Source organism: Pteropus medius, unplaced genomic scaffold (genome assembly GCF_902729225.1).
Source record: "Pteropus medius unplaced genomic scaffold, Ma_sr-lr_union100, whole genome shotgun sequence".
Lineage (NCBI taxonomy): Eukaryota > Metazoa > Chordata > Mammalia > Chiroptera > Pteropodidae > Pteropus > Pteropus medius.
Genome location: NW_024350924.1, coordinates 7,722,357 through 7,737,800, shown reverse-complemented (window position 1 = coordinate 7,737,800; position 15,444 = coordinate 7,722,357). Strand labels below are relative to the sequence as shown.

Here is a 15,444-nt window from a genome sequence, read left to right as displayed (position 1 = left end):
GGAAAGAGATAAATAAGGCGGCAGCTAGAAAGAGTCTGTGGGTAGAGAGAAGCAGGGAGGGCCGGGGCGGCCGCAGGTGCCACTGCATGTTTGCAGGCAGAGAAGCAGTAGAGGGCAGAGATGAACGAAGCCAGAGAGAGGGTGACAAATGGAGTAAGGTCCTAGTAGAGGCTTGAGGTCAAGAACATGTTTGGGATGGTCCTGCTTTCTCAGAAAAGCCAAAGAGATTGTGTAGGTGTTTTATAGGTATTTTTGAGGTGAGAAAGAATGACGGACAGAGGTCAATTCAAATGGCTATGCATTCAGATCATATACTGAAGCGTCTTACTATAAATATATCCTCTGTGGGATGTGTTGTACAAATCTCTCCTCCTCCTAAAGAGCAAAAATACCTCGAGGGACTGTGCCGTCACGTTCCCCTTTAATGGACGGAGGCTCAGATACCTTTGCACAGCAGCTCAAATTTCCGTTGACTGCTGGGCACACAGCTCAATATGAACGTACCGCACTGGAGTCACACTTTGGAAAAACGAAGAATTCCCTGACGGTATTGGCTTTTTTCAAAATTATAACTGAGATTGCCAAGTTTGCCATTTCAGTATTATTTGAATGGAAGCTGAACCATATAAAATGGCCCATATTTGGACCTTTTTGCTACACAAAAACAGCCACTTCAAATAGTCCACCTAATGCAAAAGCTACCAGAGAACATCACACACAAGCAACTTCTTTCTTTGCACATGCAAGAAACCTATATGCTCAGAGGCTGAGACAGCTTCCGTCCATAAGTTAGTGTGATTTTTTTTTTCATGAATACAGTCTTAGTAAGACAAACAATAGCCCCTCCTCTGCAGGCTCCCCTGGTAATGGCTTTTATGTGTAAGGCAACTAGTGAGGGTGAGGGGTGACAGATCACAGACGTGCTAGAGCTAAATCCAAGAGCTCGTTCACCCAGGGCCTTAACCTCAGCTAGCACCGTATTCTAATAGGGTTAACCAGTCTTTCTATCTATTGAAAAAATAAAGTAGAATAAAGTTTATATTTGCTAAATAATGCAATTGACTGATTGATCATCATTTAATTCATTACTTTTGTTTTTCTCTTTCATATTTATGAAGACAAATAGCAAAGTTTTTTCAAGTTACTTCTTGATTTATGTGTTCGTTACATAAAAACTGTGGTTCTGTACAAAATCAGGGCCAAGGATGAGTCAGAATGTAGAAGAAAGAAATAGTTAACCCAGTTTAAGTTAATTGTTTCAATGAGTCAGGGGAAAGCTTCTAGCTTCTCCTTTTTGAACCTGGTTACCACTTTCTGCACCCCCCAAGGCCTTCCAGCCTGCTCACCAGAGAGAGGGAAGCAGACAGACAGACACACAGAGAGCGTTTGTCCTTGAGAATCACACTCAGACAACTAAACTGGACGAACAGGAACACACCAGCCAACATCCCGCAAAGGATCCCACGAGTCCACCTAGTCAGCAATGCGTGCCAGGCCAGCCTAGTGGGCACTGATCACCCAGCACTGGGCCTAGAAATTTCCCCGCAGGTCACCTCTCGCCCTGTCAGGCCCCAGATCTGACCCTTACCTCGCACTATCCAATGTCTCTTGAGGCGTGAGCCCAGTTCAGCTCAAGCCACTGTTTAGTAAGCACCCCCTGGCTGATGCTGCGTCCTTACGATGCTTTAGCCACAGCCCTGACCACACTGACCATAAATTCTTCCAGTTCTCCTATCATTCCAGTCATTCAAGTCCCTGCACTGACTCAATCCAGTCCCAAAGGCAGGAGTTCTTAATCGGGGTCCATGTACGAGATGAAAGGGTTCACGAACTTGGGTGAAAAAGAAAAACCCTACATCTTTATTTGCACTTCATGGAAATTTTATATTTCCTTCAGTAATGAATGTAGACAACAAGCCATAGATATTTGCATATCCCATTGTGGTTGTTTCAGGTTTCTTGAAATACTGTTCAGATTCATCACTGCTTTGAAGTTTGGTAGGTAACAGACCGCCTCTAAATCTTATTATGTAATGCGTAAAGAAGCAAATGAATGACTACATCACAATCCATTGAAACATATTTTGATAATTGTATAATCCTATACATTCTATTTTATGCATTTAAGAAATTATTCTGAAAAGGAGTCCAGAGTCTTTACCAGATGCTAAAGGAACCCACAGTGCACAAAAGTACTTGCTACCTACTCTGTCTACCTGGAACTACTTCGCCCCTGCCCAGTTCATCCGTTCTCTCATTCACCTCCAATTTCCCTTTCCTCCACCCGGTTTCAGCATGTTTACATGCCGCTAGGGCCTCTCCATGTGCCCTTCAGCAGAGCCAAGTGAATCCTCCTGTCCCCTTCTCAGTCCCTTAGTAGTCAACTCCCACTTCAGCTCACAGGTGAAATCTAGAATCTTCTTTAAGCCTGGCCTAAAACTACAAAGTACTTTAATAACCTTTCTTTCCATCCAGCCATATCCCCAAGGCATGCTAGCTAGTCAAGCTCTAACATTAGGCAAACCTTAAGGTCACCTCTCACCTGGGGAGCCAAACCTCGTATTACCTCCAGGGACAAGCTAGCTCAGAAAGAAAAGATAAAGCCAGAACCAGCAAAACTGGCAGATCTAGTAACATAGACAAAACTAAAAAATTATTGCCAACACCAGAGATGGGTGGCATTGTTTTTCTTGTAGAGACCAAATTGACCTGTTCTATCACCCAGCAGCCTCCAGTTGCCTAGCTCCTGTGACAAGAGAAATGTGCAGAATTATGACACTTACTCAGAAAGAGAAAGAAAGATGCCACACGTGGGATGCATGCCATTTGGACCAGCACAGACCTTTCCTGGTGGTGTCCCTGAAGCTGTTCAGAGGCCGAGTGACAAATGCTGTGCTCTCACTACGAAAGTAAAGAGGAAGCAATGGTGTGGTTTTCAGCCCACTGAGAAACAGAAATGGCTTTGCAACAGACAAAACTGGTTGCATTATGGTCCTTTGCTAATCACTCAAATTTGTGTGTGAAAAAGTTATCTTCATGGGTAAGTATGTATTTACACAGATAAAAATAAGAAAATACAGGCCTCATTCTGGCTAAATATGCATCAGTAGGTAATCACAAGGGAATTTAAGAAAACTGAATAAATAAAAATAAAAAAGTTCTCTTCTTAGCCCTTACCCCTCCTTCCATCCTGGGGAAATTCCTGAGAAATGAGAGAAGCATCTCTGGAAAACGTGAACCCAGGGAAGCATGAGGTGATGGTGACGATGGCAGGTTCTCGAGTCAGGCTGCCTGCGTTTGCACGTAGATTTTATTTTTAATGGCTGTGTGATCTTAGAAAAGTTAATTAACCTTTTCTAACCCTCATCTATAAAACGAAGATACTAATAGTGTGTATCTCATAAGATTGCTGTGAGAATTGAATGAACTGATTTACTTAAAACTCTTAGAACAATACCTGGGACATGGTGAGTGCTCAGTGAATGTCACTGACCGTCACGTGACATTTAAGGGTATCTTCATCTGCTCGGTGTGGGCCTGGGCACCAGAGATGGCGGCGGACTGAGTGGCTAAGCTGGCACTGAACTCTGGCCAACTCAATCCCACTGTAGTCCTAGAAGACCAGACCAGACAAGGGATGAGCTCGCCGAGGACGAGTTCCTTTGGTCAGGCCTATGTTTCGATGGGTCAGTGACCAACTGGTCAGCTTCAGGCCACATTTACAAGTGGATCTCCAGTTCTACCCAACCATCTAACAATATTTTAGTCCTTCTAGGATCTAGATGCTGCTGTGGTAGGTTGTGCACATATGAAAATATTAACAACCCAGCTTTTGTTCTCAAGAAACTTAACCTGAATCAGACCATCACCACACAACTCTGAAAGCACAATGATCAATGAGGCGCCTAAAACAAGTAGGGGAGGTTGGTGGGTGGGAGGGTTGGTCAGGATGGGCTGGGCCAGGCCCAAGGAAACCACCAGGGAGGAAGAAGGCTAGGTACAGCTGGGCAGAAATGGTTTAGCATGAAAAATGAACGCCAAGCCAGCTGCGTCTTCCTGCTAGAGTCAAGTTTGAGGCTAGAGTGATGGGATAAGGGCCTGGCGAGGCAGGCAGGTCTTGCTGGGCCATGCAAGCCAGGCTGAAAAACTTGGCTTTTACCCCATTAAAAAAAATAAATAAATAAAAGGAGCTATTGAGAGTTTTTTTTAAAGCAAGAGAATGCTCTGGTCAGATTTTCCTTTTACATTGAATTCCATGTTTGGAATTTGCTAATTGGTTGAGAGATGAGGCAGGTGTTATAAGCCTCATCTCTCAACCAATTAGCAAATAAGGAGTTATAAGCTTTTTTCCAGTTTTCCGTATGTGCAATGATGAGGGCCTACATTAGGGTATGTAACATAAAGACAGAGCAGAGGTAGATGAAGAAGTATTTACATATTTAATGGAGCACATGCTCTAGGGTGCATGCAGAATTACGGTGTAGCCTCCGATCACGGGAACTTCTGTTTGAGATGGTGGAGCAGGTGGAGGTGAGTGAGAAAGGACTAAGAGCATGAGTGGCTGTCACGCAAGGTAAATTAGGTGAAGTCCCCCAGGAGAAATACAGGTAAAGAGATATGGACATTTGAAGGAGAGAAAGAGCATGAGGCTTGGGTGGTAAAAGAAGGGCAAGTTGGGCCCTACAACTCCAGGAACGTGGACTCTAGTTTAATAAACGACTGTACTTAAGAAATAGTAGCCACATAAAGCTGTATGTGTTGGGTAACCAATTTATGGTTTAGGCAAGAAATAGCCTATGAGTTAACAGGCTGAAGAGACCACTGCAGGCAGGGGCACCATAAGTCATTCAGAAAAGGCTGGTTTTAAGTAGGTCCTTAGAGATTCGGTATGATTCAAACAGACAGAGAAGAGACAGAAGGACATATATCCTAGTAGAGAGAAATGAATTACAAAGATACGGAGGTGGGGATGAGCAGGTTTTATTTAGGAAACACTTAAAGAGTAGTTTATCTAGACTGGAGCTTTCAAACTACCTCTCTAGGCTGTTAACTATAATATAAGTGTGGCTTGAAATATAAGAATTTATTTACCATTTCGGTTGAAGCCACCGAAATTTTAAGCAAATGCACTGTTATCAGTTAGTTATTGCTGTGTAACAAACAATCACAAAACTTTGGTGGAATGCAATACCAAACATTTACTTTTGTTCACAGCCCATGCTGGCATGGTCTAGGATGACCTTGGCTTGGGTCCTTTTCACGTCCATCTGGTAGGGTAGTCTGGCCACATTTTCATGGTGATGCCAGGCGTTCAAAAGAATTAGGGAAAACACATCGGTACTTTTTAAAAGCTTCTACTTGCATCATGACTTCTAACATTTTGCAGATCAAAGCAAGTCACATGGCCAAGTCCAAATACAGGAGATGGGTTAACAGACTCCATCTCTTTAGTGATGGGAACTTCAAAGTGACAGGGCAGAAGGAGAGGTCAAGAACCGGGGCCATCGATGCAATCAATCTGCTAAGTGCACTGAAAAGAAAATTATTTTAGAAATCACCGTTGATCACAGAGGCAACCATTGCCAACAACACAGAGTATCCCGTATTCCTGAAATACACATAACCAAGTAAACGCTATGTAACATCTCATTCCTGGCTGTTGCCAAAAATTTTTTTTCTGTTTCCATTTGAGTGGCTCCATTTCTGCCAGAGTTTAACATTCACAGGATGATGTCACTTCTTTTCTGCAGAGGGAAAAAGAAGCTTTCTGTTGTCAAAAAAAAAAAAAGAAGAAGAAGAAGAAGAAAGAAAAACTAGAGTCAGCGAGAGACAGTTACTCTATTACCTTGGGGATCACTGCATTGTAATTTTATCAGTTGAAAGGAATGTAAAAATGTAGCCTTGATTCGGATGGGCCAGTTCTGGACAAAGTAACACAGGAATGTACTAAAGAAAGAAAAAAAAAAAATCTTGTTTCAGGTCCTGCAAGATTAATGAAAAAATAAGGTTTCTTCCCTTCCTAATTTAAAATGCCCAAATATTAATTCCACAGAATCATAGAAAATACAGCTGTTGTGACCTCCTATCCTAAGCATTCAGGCACAAGAAATATTTAAACAGGGACTTTTTACATGCCAGGCTCTTTGTGAGGCATTTTCACATATATAGTTTAATAGAATAAATCACATCACCGAGTGATAAGTATTACCAATCCCATTTCACAGATGAGAAAATTGAGGCACAGAGGAATTAACTAACAAGACAACTGTATGGCTAGGAAATAGTGGCATTCTTTCTTTTCTAATTAAAATTATTGGGGTGACATTGATTAATAAAATCAAATAAGTTTCAGGTATATAATTTAACAATGTCATATATACACACATACCTACATACATATATAGCATTGTGTGTTCACCACCCAAAGTTAGATTTTCCTTCCGTCACCAAGTATTTGACCCCTTTGACCCCTGTCTACCTCCCCACTCCCAAATGGCTGCATTCTAAGGCTGCCTGCTGACTTTCGGTTCAGTGCTCTGTCTTACCTTCTAGCTTGTCACTCATAACGTTCAGAAGGCAGAACGTGTGTGAGATAGTGGATGCCTGGGGGACAGAAAAGGAAAGCCCCAAGAAGTCAGCAGGAAGCTGAGCATGATGGCTACCCGCCAGGTGTGAGACTTGCCAAGATGCATGGGCTGAGTCTCACGTCTACACATATGGAACACCAAGCAGTGACGTGACAGGAAGGGACCGAATAATCTCGGTCCCTCATAGAACAGGGGAGGAAATGGAGGCCTCGAGTGGGCCGAGGTGTGACTTGGGCCCCATGTTGGAGACGATGCCCAGGTCCCTTACTTCCCACTGGCCCAGCTTCCCCAGGAGCCAACAAGTAGTTAACCGAGGCTGGAGAGCTTTACGAGGTGGGCGGCTACCCCTCTTTCCTGCGGGGAAAAGCTCACGCTAGATTCCAATAGGCAGAGGCAAAGGCCAGGGAGAGGTCAGGGCAGGAGATGGGGAATGCGGGATGGCAGCAGGAGACAAAGAGCGAGCAACAGATGGGGTTCCTGGGCCAACGGCTATTTCCAAATACTCCCTTGGGAAGGGCTACCCCTCAAATTTCCTATCAGGGATTAACTGACGATCAGTTCTGAGGAGGGCTCAGAATGGGCCCCGAAGAGAGAGAGAAAGGAGAGGGGACAGGCAGCTTGCTTTACCGGGGCTCTAGGTTTATCCTACCCCCTTATACAGGTGCCCATTCATGGCTTGCTGGGCCCATAAAGCAGCTCGGGTGCCCTCTGCCTTCTAAATAGCCACGTTTTCACCCTAATTTCAAACCACCTCCACTGCCCTCCCCTCTTCAAACGTCTCAGCTTCCCAGTGTTCTGTATTCTGTTTAAGTTCCTAACTCTCCGGCACTTCAACCCACTGCGGTGTGACTTGGCTCCACCCACACATCCAAGGTCACAGCAGTGGACACTGCTCAGCTCTCCCATGCCTGTGACACCAGGCATGACCGGCTGCTGGCAAACCTTAGAATTCTTTCCTTCCTCCCCATTCCACTTGCTCCCCAGGATTTTCCCTCACCCCTTTGCAAGTTCCTCCTGCCTCCTTCTCACTGGATCCTCTTCTCTAGGGTTCTGTCATCAGCCCTTGGCTCCTCACGCTGCTGCCTCTCATCCCTCATCTGAACACTGACAATTGCAAACGAATCTCCGACCCCATCTCCTCCCTTAAGCTCCAGATGGATTTTCTAGCTGGTGTTGGACATTTCTACTTGAAGGCCCCACAGAAGACTCAGACCTGAGTCTGAGTCTCATCGTTTTCTCCTTCGCTGGTGTTGCCCTTCATGGTTAGATGCGCCAACATCCACCCAGACTCGTGGGCGGCCTCCACACCGCACATCCACTTATGAAGTCCTATCAGTTCTTGCTAAAATCGGTACAGGCATACCTCGTTTCTACTGTGCTCTGCTTTATTGCACTTCAGAGATTTTTTTTTTTTTACACAAGTTAAATGCAAGACCCTCCACCAGCAAAAAGATTACAATTCACCTTATTGTAATATTCCCTCTATCGGGGGGTCTGGAACTGAACCTGTAGTATCTCAAAGGTACACCTGTAATGAATGTATTCTACCTGTTGCTGTCGCAATTGAGGGCTTCAGTTTTTCACCTGGATCATCACAATTTGATGCATCTTTCAGCCTCGCCTGTGCCCCCACCGCCTCTGCTGCCAGAGGAACCTAAAATGCAAACATAAGCATAGCCTTGCACCCTCCCGGTTAGTTTGTCAGTGGTCTCCAAGTATTTCTAGAGGACCAAGTCCAAACTCCTTGACTTGACCTTTACGAGCTGGCCCTTGGGGACTGTCCCACCACCTCACCCTTCAGACACAGAAACAGTTATTTTTCCCAATGTGTCTTATCATCATTTTCCTCTTTAACTTTGCGAAATGCGACACCCTTTGCATAGGATCTTGCCCCATTGCTACTTAGTAAGTGCCCATTCATTTAAAAATTTAAATTCTAGGTTTGCATCGCCCATGTGAAACCTTTCTCGACACCTTACATAGCGTTCGCCATGCACGCCTCTGTGCTATGACAGTGAATGTCTCTAATTTTACTTATTATATGTAATAAAATGAGTTATTTGCATGTCTCCAAAACCAAGAAATACTGAATACCTAAAACATTCAGGCTGTGAGGCTGGTGCGGTGATTTAGAACATTTACGGACTTTGGAATCAGATCTGGGTTCAAATCTCAAGCAAATTACTTAATTTCTTAAAGTCTCAATTTTCTTACCTATAAGAATGGGGACAATAACAGTAGAAACTCCATTGTCTGACACAATTAAGAGTTGTTAGTTGATCAATTAACAGGAAACGTCAGGTAAAGTTGGGAATCACAAAGACTCCTATGTATCTAAGCTGTTTATTTTCACCTTGACCACACACACATAAAGTCATTCACCGATCTCTTGGCACAGGCCCTGGCCCTCCCTTTGAGTGTGAGTCTGCTGTCTGGAATGTTCCATCACCCAAACCTATGTCTTCTCTACAACTTGATTTCTTTAAAATGGAGTAAGAATTTAAAAACCATTTGTGTAATCCCAATGGACTACAGAATCCTTCCCCATTTTTATAATTTGTCCCCCCTCAATCTTTTACAGCTGCTTTTCCTGGACCTAAACTGATAGCATTTTTTAAAAAGCAATTTGCCTCTATGGAGTCTCTCCAGAGAATTCATCTTACTTTTATTGATACCTCTTTCTTTGTCATTCGTATTTCTCAGTGAATGTGTGTAATTCTAGTAACCAGTACTGTTGGCACAAACAGGTTGGAAAATAAACAGAACGAGAAGACTCAGGTGAGTGTCACCTCCCTGGATGGAGATGAGCCACCCAGGCCTACCTGAGCAGTATACAAGTCCCCAGCAGGGAGTGTATTAATCATGTCATTTTATTTTCTGTTTTTTGATACTCTGACAGCTAGGGCCTTGCTGATCCTGGAGACACTGCCCCTCCCAAGGCTAGCCAGTTCCTAGAGAAAGAAAATGATTCGCCTGTGAGCACGCCTTTCATGTGCAAACCAACCAATCCAGAACCCACCCTCCCTCCCCTCCTCCATTGGGCTTGCCCATTCAGAACCACTGTCCCCTGCTCTCATCACCCCAGGGACAGATTGACCAGACAATCCCTACGCCCCGGAGCCAGCTAAAGTCAATCGTAGGTCTGCTAGCCCTCACCAGCTCCTTCCTGTAGAGACCACAACGAAGGCTGTTGTTGCCATCCTGCTCTCTGGCTCCCTCCGCCTCACGAGAAACCCTGGTGCCTCCTCGTGTGGCCCTCCATGGTGTGGCATGGAGTGCACCCTCCTCTTGGGATCTGAGTATAACAAACGATCTTTGCAGTGATAGTCACCTCCTGATCCGTCTGTCGGCCCTGCCGTATCTACGTAATAATAAAACCCGTATTTTATTTTATTTTACTTTTTTCAGGGTAAAACCTGCATTTTAAAACAGTGCCACACCCACTGATCTGTGGGTGAGAGGAAACGGTGTGGCTGTTATTCGGAAGATCCCGTTACATGGAGAGCAGGTAAGTCAGCTTCTGCTGTCGCCACCTCAAGGTGACTCGAGGCACTTGTCCCAGTGCATGGCACGTTTTAAGAATCTCAGTGTTAGTTATTGTCACAATTAGATGCCGGGACACAGTGGCGAATAGTCCTTGTCTTCGAGCCACTTTCAGACCATCGGAGCCTCTGTCAGAGGATCCTCACCTAGCACAGAGGGACAGAAGAGGCTCCCTGGGACCTGGAGCAGAAGTATGAGTTAGACAGGTGGAAAGAGGTGTAGGCGAGCAGAGTGTGTGCCCAAGGACAAGTAAGTGGCAGGTTCCCTGAGCTAACACAATGCCTAGGCACACAGTGGGTGTGTAGGCAAGTTTTTGTTTTGTCTTTAATTTGAACTGAGGCAGGAACAGATACAGCAGTAGGTAGGGGACTACTGAAGACCAGCTGTGACTGTGCCAGCGCTCCGAGGCCAGCAGAGCCCCCCAGTTCATTGACAGCACGCGGGGATGGGCCCTTTCTTGTGGCGGAGTGTTAACTGCGCATTTATGACCTGCCGGTACCTTCACTGTGCCTGGCACGGCGTCAGTCCCCGAAGACCTTGCAATGTGAGCAATGTGAGGTGACCCCTGCCCAGGACACGGATGAGGCTAACAGCAGAGTCCTTGGGGGAGGCCATCCAAGGCCCAGTGGCTGCAAAGTCGGGGCTCCCTGTGCTCTCACCAGTCCGGGGCCCCGAAGCCAGCGGCCTGCAGACAGCACCGGTTTGGTTTGACCACAGCGAGCACCTCCTGCCTCGGTTTGGCTCCAGCCTGGGTCATGAGTCAGAAAAGCCACACTGCTCCAGGCACGATATGGTCACAGACCTTTGGTGTGTTTGTTTCCTCATCTGCAGGAACAACGTGTAACTTCTCTTTCCTGGCAGAAGACCTTGGGGTCATGAGAATTCACCTAAACACCAAGGGACCTTCTGTACCATCTGACCCTCACCTTTCCGCTTGGTGGGAATCTCAAAATCGATCCCGTGGAATCCATTTCTTTTATCTTTGGTGAAAAGCTACGATGCTTTCATAGGATTCAGTGAGATCAGAAGGTGCTAAAGTTACAACTGCAATTCAGCCAGAAGCCCTCACGCAGAGATGAAGGGTAACAGAGGCCAATGTCAAGTTCCTCACACGGCTTCGATTTAAATTAAACGTCCTTTAATGAAATAAAAAACAAATGGTGCATTGCATAATATTCGTGGTCACAGTATAAAACAATACAATTAGTTCATATAACATCAGATATGGACAAAAATACGCAAGACCCTTTCTTTGTCTATGTAAAATTCGGCAGATCCTTATGTGCCACGCTAAAAAAGAAAGTCGACTTTTTTCTCCTAGTGATCTGCATACAATATTTACCACTGAGGATTTGGTCAAACCGTGGAGAACTTATCCAAATCTCAGTTCCCTTCTTCTCCTGGCGTCGTCAGTGAAGCTAAAAAAAAAAAAAATTTTTTTTTTTTTTTCTGAAAGTAGCAAGTTGTATAGTATTGCTTATTACTCCTGCCAAAAAAGGCTCAGTCTTTGGCTCACAGATGTCAGTGACAAAATCATGGCTGCAGACATGTCTGCAAAGCAAGAAGCAAGAGCCACCAGGGAAAACACAGGGTTCAGGTGGGGGAGGCCTGCTTCGCCGGGACCTCAGGGAAGCCAGTGTGGGCCGGAGGGGAGAAAAGACACAAATAAATACATTTCCAAATTAAAATTTAATGAAATCCAGTTGGTAAGTCAGAGTTCCACTGTGAAAAGTCTGAAAAGTGGTTAAAAAGTCAGTTTGCATTTTTTTTTTTTTAAGTGTAAAGTGTATGTAAACATTCTAAAGTAAACAATTTAAAGTAATTTTGAAGCTCCTAGCTGAAAGAGCTTAAGCTCTTTCTGGGGATACTTTTATGATTAAAAAAAAAAAAAAAAGCCAAACATTTCATAAAGTTTCTTTTTGTTAAGAAGTGCAATTTCGTCTGTGTGAACTGTGGCTAGGTCCTTCTTCCACTCACTCCAGTGCTTCTGGCAGGAGCCTCTTCCAGAAGAGCACTTGGCGGCTCTATTTGGTACAACAAGAGTGTATCCCACACTTTTAAAAGGACACACATTCCAGGCAAGCTTATTTCCCCAGAAGGAATGAGATCCTTGGTACAACGCCCTGGGAATTCTGCCCCCTACCCCAGTGACCTGCAGTTTGGCCGGCCCAATGGACAGAGGGTGGGGTTGGGGGTCAATGCTTTAGCAACCCCAGCCTTGAACTGCAACAGCAGTTTGAAAGGAAGAGGTACAGCGTGTGAGCACACGTCACCTTCACTACTACCGAGTGTCTGGTGTGACCCATTCATGGTTTCGCACACACCTGGGGCCACCTGGTCACGTCCAAAGCTAAGTACGTGTCCTGTCTACCAAGAAGGGCCTGGGCTACCATGATCCTGAATCTGCTTTTAGTGTGACAACTGCCAGGGCCTGAAGGCACCGGCACTACCAACACAGCACCTGTGTAGGGTTCTCTCTCGAATTCCGGTTTGGACCATCACCTGCGACCCACCTCCTCTAAAACAGCAGTTAGGAAATGACATGTAGAAAATACCCAGCTCTAGAGCCGTCAAGGCCTCCTCCTCCTCCACCACTTATGCTCTGCTGAGTCATGCCGGCTGCCCGTCTTCCTGCCACAGACGCCAGGCCTGCGGGTCATCTGTACTGCCACCGTTAGTGCAGAAATCTATCCCACGAGTGGTCCCCTCGGTGGGCAGAACAAAAAGAAAAACTTAAGTGGAAATCACCTGGGGGTGACTCACTGGGAAGTGCAGAATGAATCACGGAGCAGCAGAGTGAGGAAGCGGCGGGGAGGGTGGTGAGCCGGGAGGGGTACCGCCCGTCCGGCCCCTTGTGACAAAGAGCCACACATGAATGGCCATCACTTTGTATGACTTTATTGCTCAAAACAAATGTATCCTTTTTCCCCTTCGGAAGACAGAGCAGTGTTAGAGCCTTCGGAGCCAGGACAGCAGCACGGAGGACAGCGATGAGGGACGTTGAGTCCCCGTGAGCCTCAGAAAGCCCCGCTGGGACCCTGGCGGAAGGCAGCGCCGTGCCGGGGGCGAGACAAGTCAGGATGGCCTCTGCTCCGCTCCGCTCTCAGGTCTGCTCTGCAGGCTGTCCTCACGGCAAAACATTGCTGGTTTCCTTCGTGCTCCTAAGAGGAAGGCAAACGTGCTACGAGGTGGATCCTTTCTCCCGAGCCCCCTGCAGGGGGCCTTACAGAGGCCTGAGGGACTGAAAAGGTCAGAGAAAACGCATGGTTCTTCTAGACAGTTTCTGAGTCCGTGATGTCGGAAAGTCTTGCAAGCAGTGCTTCTCCTTCACGTTAAGGAGACCAAGCGGCTTGTGAAGGAGGTGGGTTATATGTGGGTACCCCCAGCAGTCCGTTGGTGCGCAAGGCCGTTGCCTCCTGCAGAACGCAGGAGAGGGGCGTGGAGATGGCGTCTTCCGACTGACACGCCTCTGGCACCCCTGAGCATCCCGGCACGATCTGCAGAAACCTAACTCTCAGGATCCACCTTGTGGCCTCGGCACAATCGGGGTGTCGGTTCCTTCCCTTGTCCCCAACCTCCCCTCCCTTGCAGACCTTCGTAACTACTGCCCTGGACAGAGGTGGCTGTGTATTTTTCTTCATATTCATTCTTAAGGCTAAGGTGGCAAGATAAGGTGCTCGGTGGAGAGCCAAATTCTAGATTCCAGGGCCGCCCCTTCCGCATTCTCACTCCAAGCAAATCGCAAAGAAACGGACAGAGGGCAGAGGGGGCAAGAAACAATACGCGTTTGGGCTCAATAAGAAGTTACATACTGCAAGTTTAGATTTCAAATGTAGTCCCAAACCCCTGAAAATAGGGGGTGGCGCCGGTGGCGCAAGCGAGCCTCTGGCGCTGCCCTGCGTTGTCACTTCCGGCCGGAGTACAGGGTGGCAGCTGGCAGCTCTCGCGACACCGGCCTCAGCCCGCAGGCAGTTACCTGCTGACCCAAGACAAAGAACTCCGAATACCATCACCCCTTCCTCACACCACAACCCCTCGAAACGAAAGACACACACACACACGCGCGCGCGCACACACACACACATACACACACGTCAGACATCTATAAACCAGTAGGAGAAAAAAATTAGGTGGTTAACCATTAAAAAGCCGCAGCTGGGGACACACGCGCCCGGCCGTCGCCGGCCAGTGCCGTGGGGAGGGAAGCTGTGTGCTGGTAAACGTGTCCGCGCTCAGAGCTTGACATGCAGAGGAGAGCGCCAGGTCCCACCTGAGATGAGAGAGGACTGGGTTTTCGCGCAACACGCGTCTCGTGAAAATGTCCTCTTCGCGCCCAAAGTACCCCTGGACCGTCCCGCCGGCCGCCGCCTCCCCGGACACCAGCCTAGTCCATCTCCATGGACATGAGCCGCCGGCGCTCACGCCTCGTCTCCTGGATCTCCTTCTTACAACACCAGCGGGAGCTGCAGTACCCGATGAGGCAGGAGAGGAGCCCGATGACCGCGGACAGCCCAGCGCCGATCAGCAGCGGGTACTTGAAGGCGTTCAGCACTGGGAGGGGGGACAGCAAAGAGAAGCGGGGTTAGTGACGCCGGGAGGCGGCCCCAGGGAAGCACCGGGCCCCGCGCTCCCCACCCCGAGCGAAGTCTCCCCGAAAGACCAGATCTCATTCATCCCACACCCAGCACCTAGCCCAGCGCTTGAGACAGGAGCGGCTCGGCCCTCTGTCCAAAATAAAAAATAAAAAAAAGAGCAAATCTCTCCCCGCCCAGCTCCGTGGGGGAGAAAAGGAAAACAGAACAAAGACTTCATTCGCCGTCTTTGAATGTCAATTTGCTTTTTAGGGTTTTGGCAGGAGACTGATTTTTAAAAGTCAGTATAAGGGCAGCACATATTCGGCAGCAGATGCCTCCTTAAAAAAAATGTGCGTAAATCAATTCTATGCATCAAATAACTGATGTGTGCTAGGGGAGCTATTTTAAGTAACACTATAGTAAATTATCTAGCAAAGTGAATAATCACCCCCTCACTTGTTTGGTGAATCTGGGTTTATCATATGGAGTCACTTCAAGCAACGAATTTCTAAGATGCAAATAGGGTACAAGTGACTGTGTGTCAGGAATGCATAAGCACTGCTTACATCCCACACCCCAAACCCCATGTTGCCTTCCCCGTCCCCCCCGTGTGGATGCTGGCACTGTGGGAGGTGCCTGACATTTAGTACGACTGAATTTTCACGAGCGCCCTATGAAAGATTATCATCCCATTTTCCCAGAGAAGAAACAAAGGATCAGAAAGGCTGTCACCTGTGGAA

General features: G+C 46.9%; 2 protein-coding genes across 2 annotated transcripts in view; both read right to left on the bottom strand.

Moving 5' to 3' along the window:
• Window positions 1-11,134, bottom strand: part of CD101 (CD101 molecule) — a 38,391-nt gene extending 27,257 nt beyond the window's left edge. Inside the window, exons 1-6 of the mRNA XM_039841307.1 lie at window positions 10,790-11,134; window positions 9,744-9,948; window positions 8,136-9,538; window positions 6,546-6,603; window positions 5,846-5,946; window positions 2,784-2,901 (exon numbers count right to left, since the gene is read on the bottom strand). Of these exons, the coding sequence (XP_039697241.1) occupies window positions 2,784-2,826 (43 nt within the window). The 5' untranslated portion in view covers window positions 2,827-2,901; window positions 5,846-5,946; window positions 6,546-6,603; ... (1 more) ...; window positions 9,744-9,948; window positions 10,790-11,134. The remainder of the gene's footprint in view (window positions 1-2,783; window positions 2,902-5,845; window positions 5,947-6,545; window positions 6,604-8,135; window positions 9,539-9,743; window positions 9,949-10,789) is intronic.
• A 117-nt stretch (window positions 11,135-11,251) lies between these two features.
• The window catches only part of PTGFRN (prostaglandin F2 receptor inhibitor), a 70,115-nt gene continuing 65,922 nt past the window's right edge, over window positions 11,252-15,444 (bottom strand). Inside the window, exon 9 of the mRNA XM_039841308.1 lies at window positions 11,252-14,681. Coding sequence (XP_039697242.1) covers window positions 14,515-14,681 — 167 coding nt within the window. The 3' untranslated portion in view covers window positions 11,252-14,514. The remainder of the gene's footprint in view (window positions 14,682-15,444) is intronic.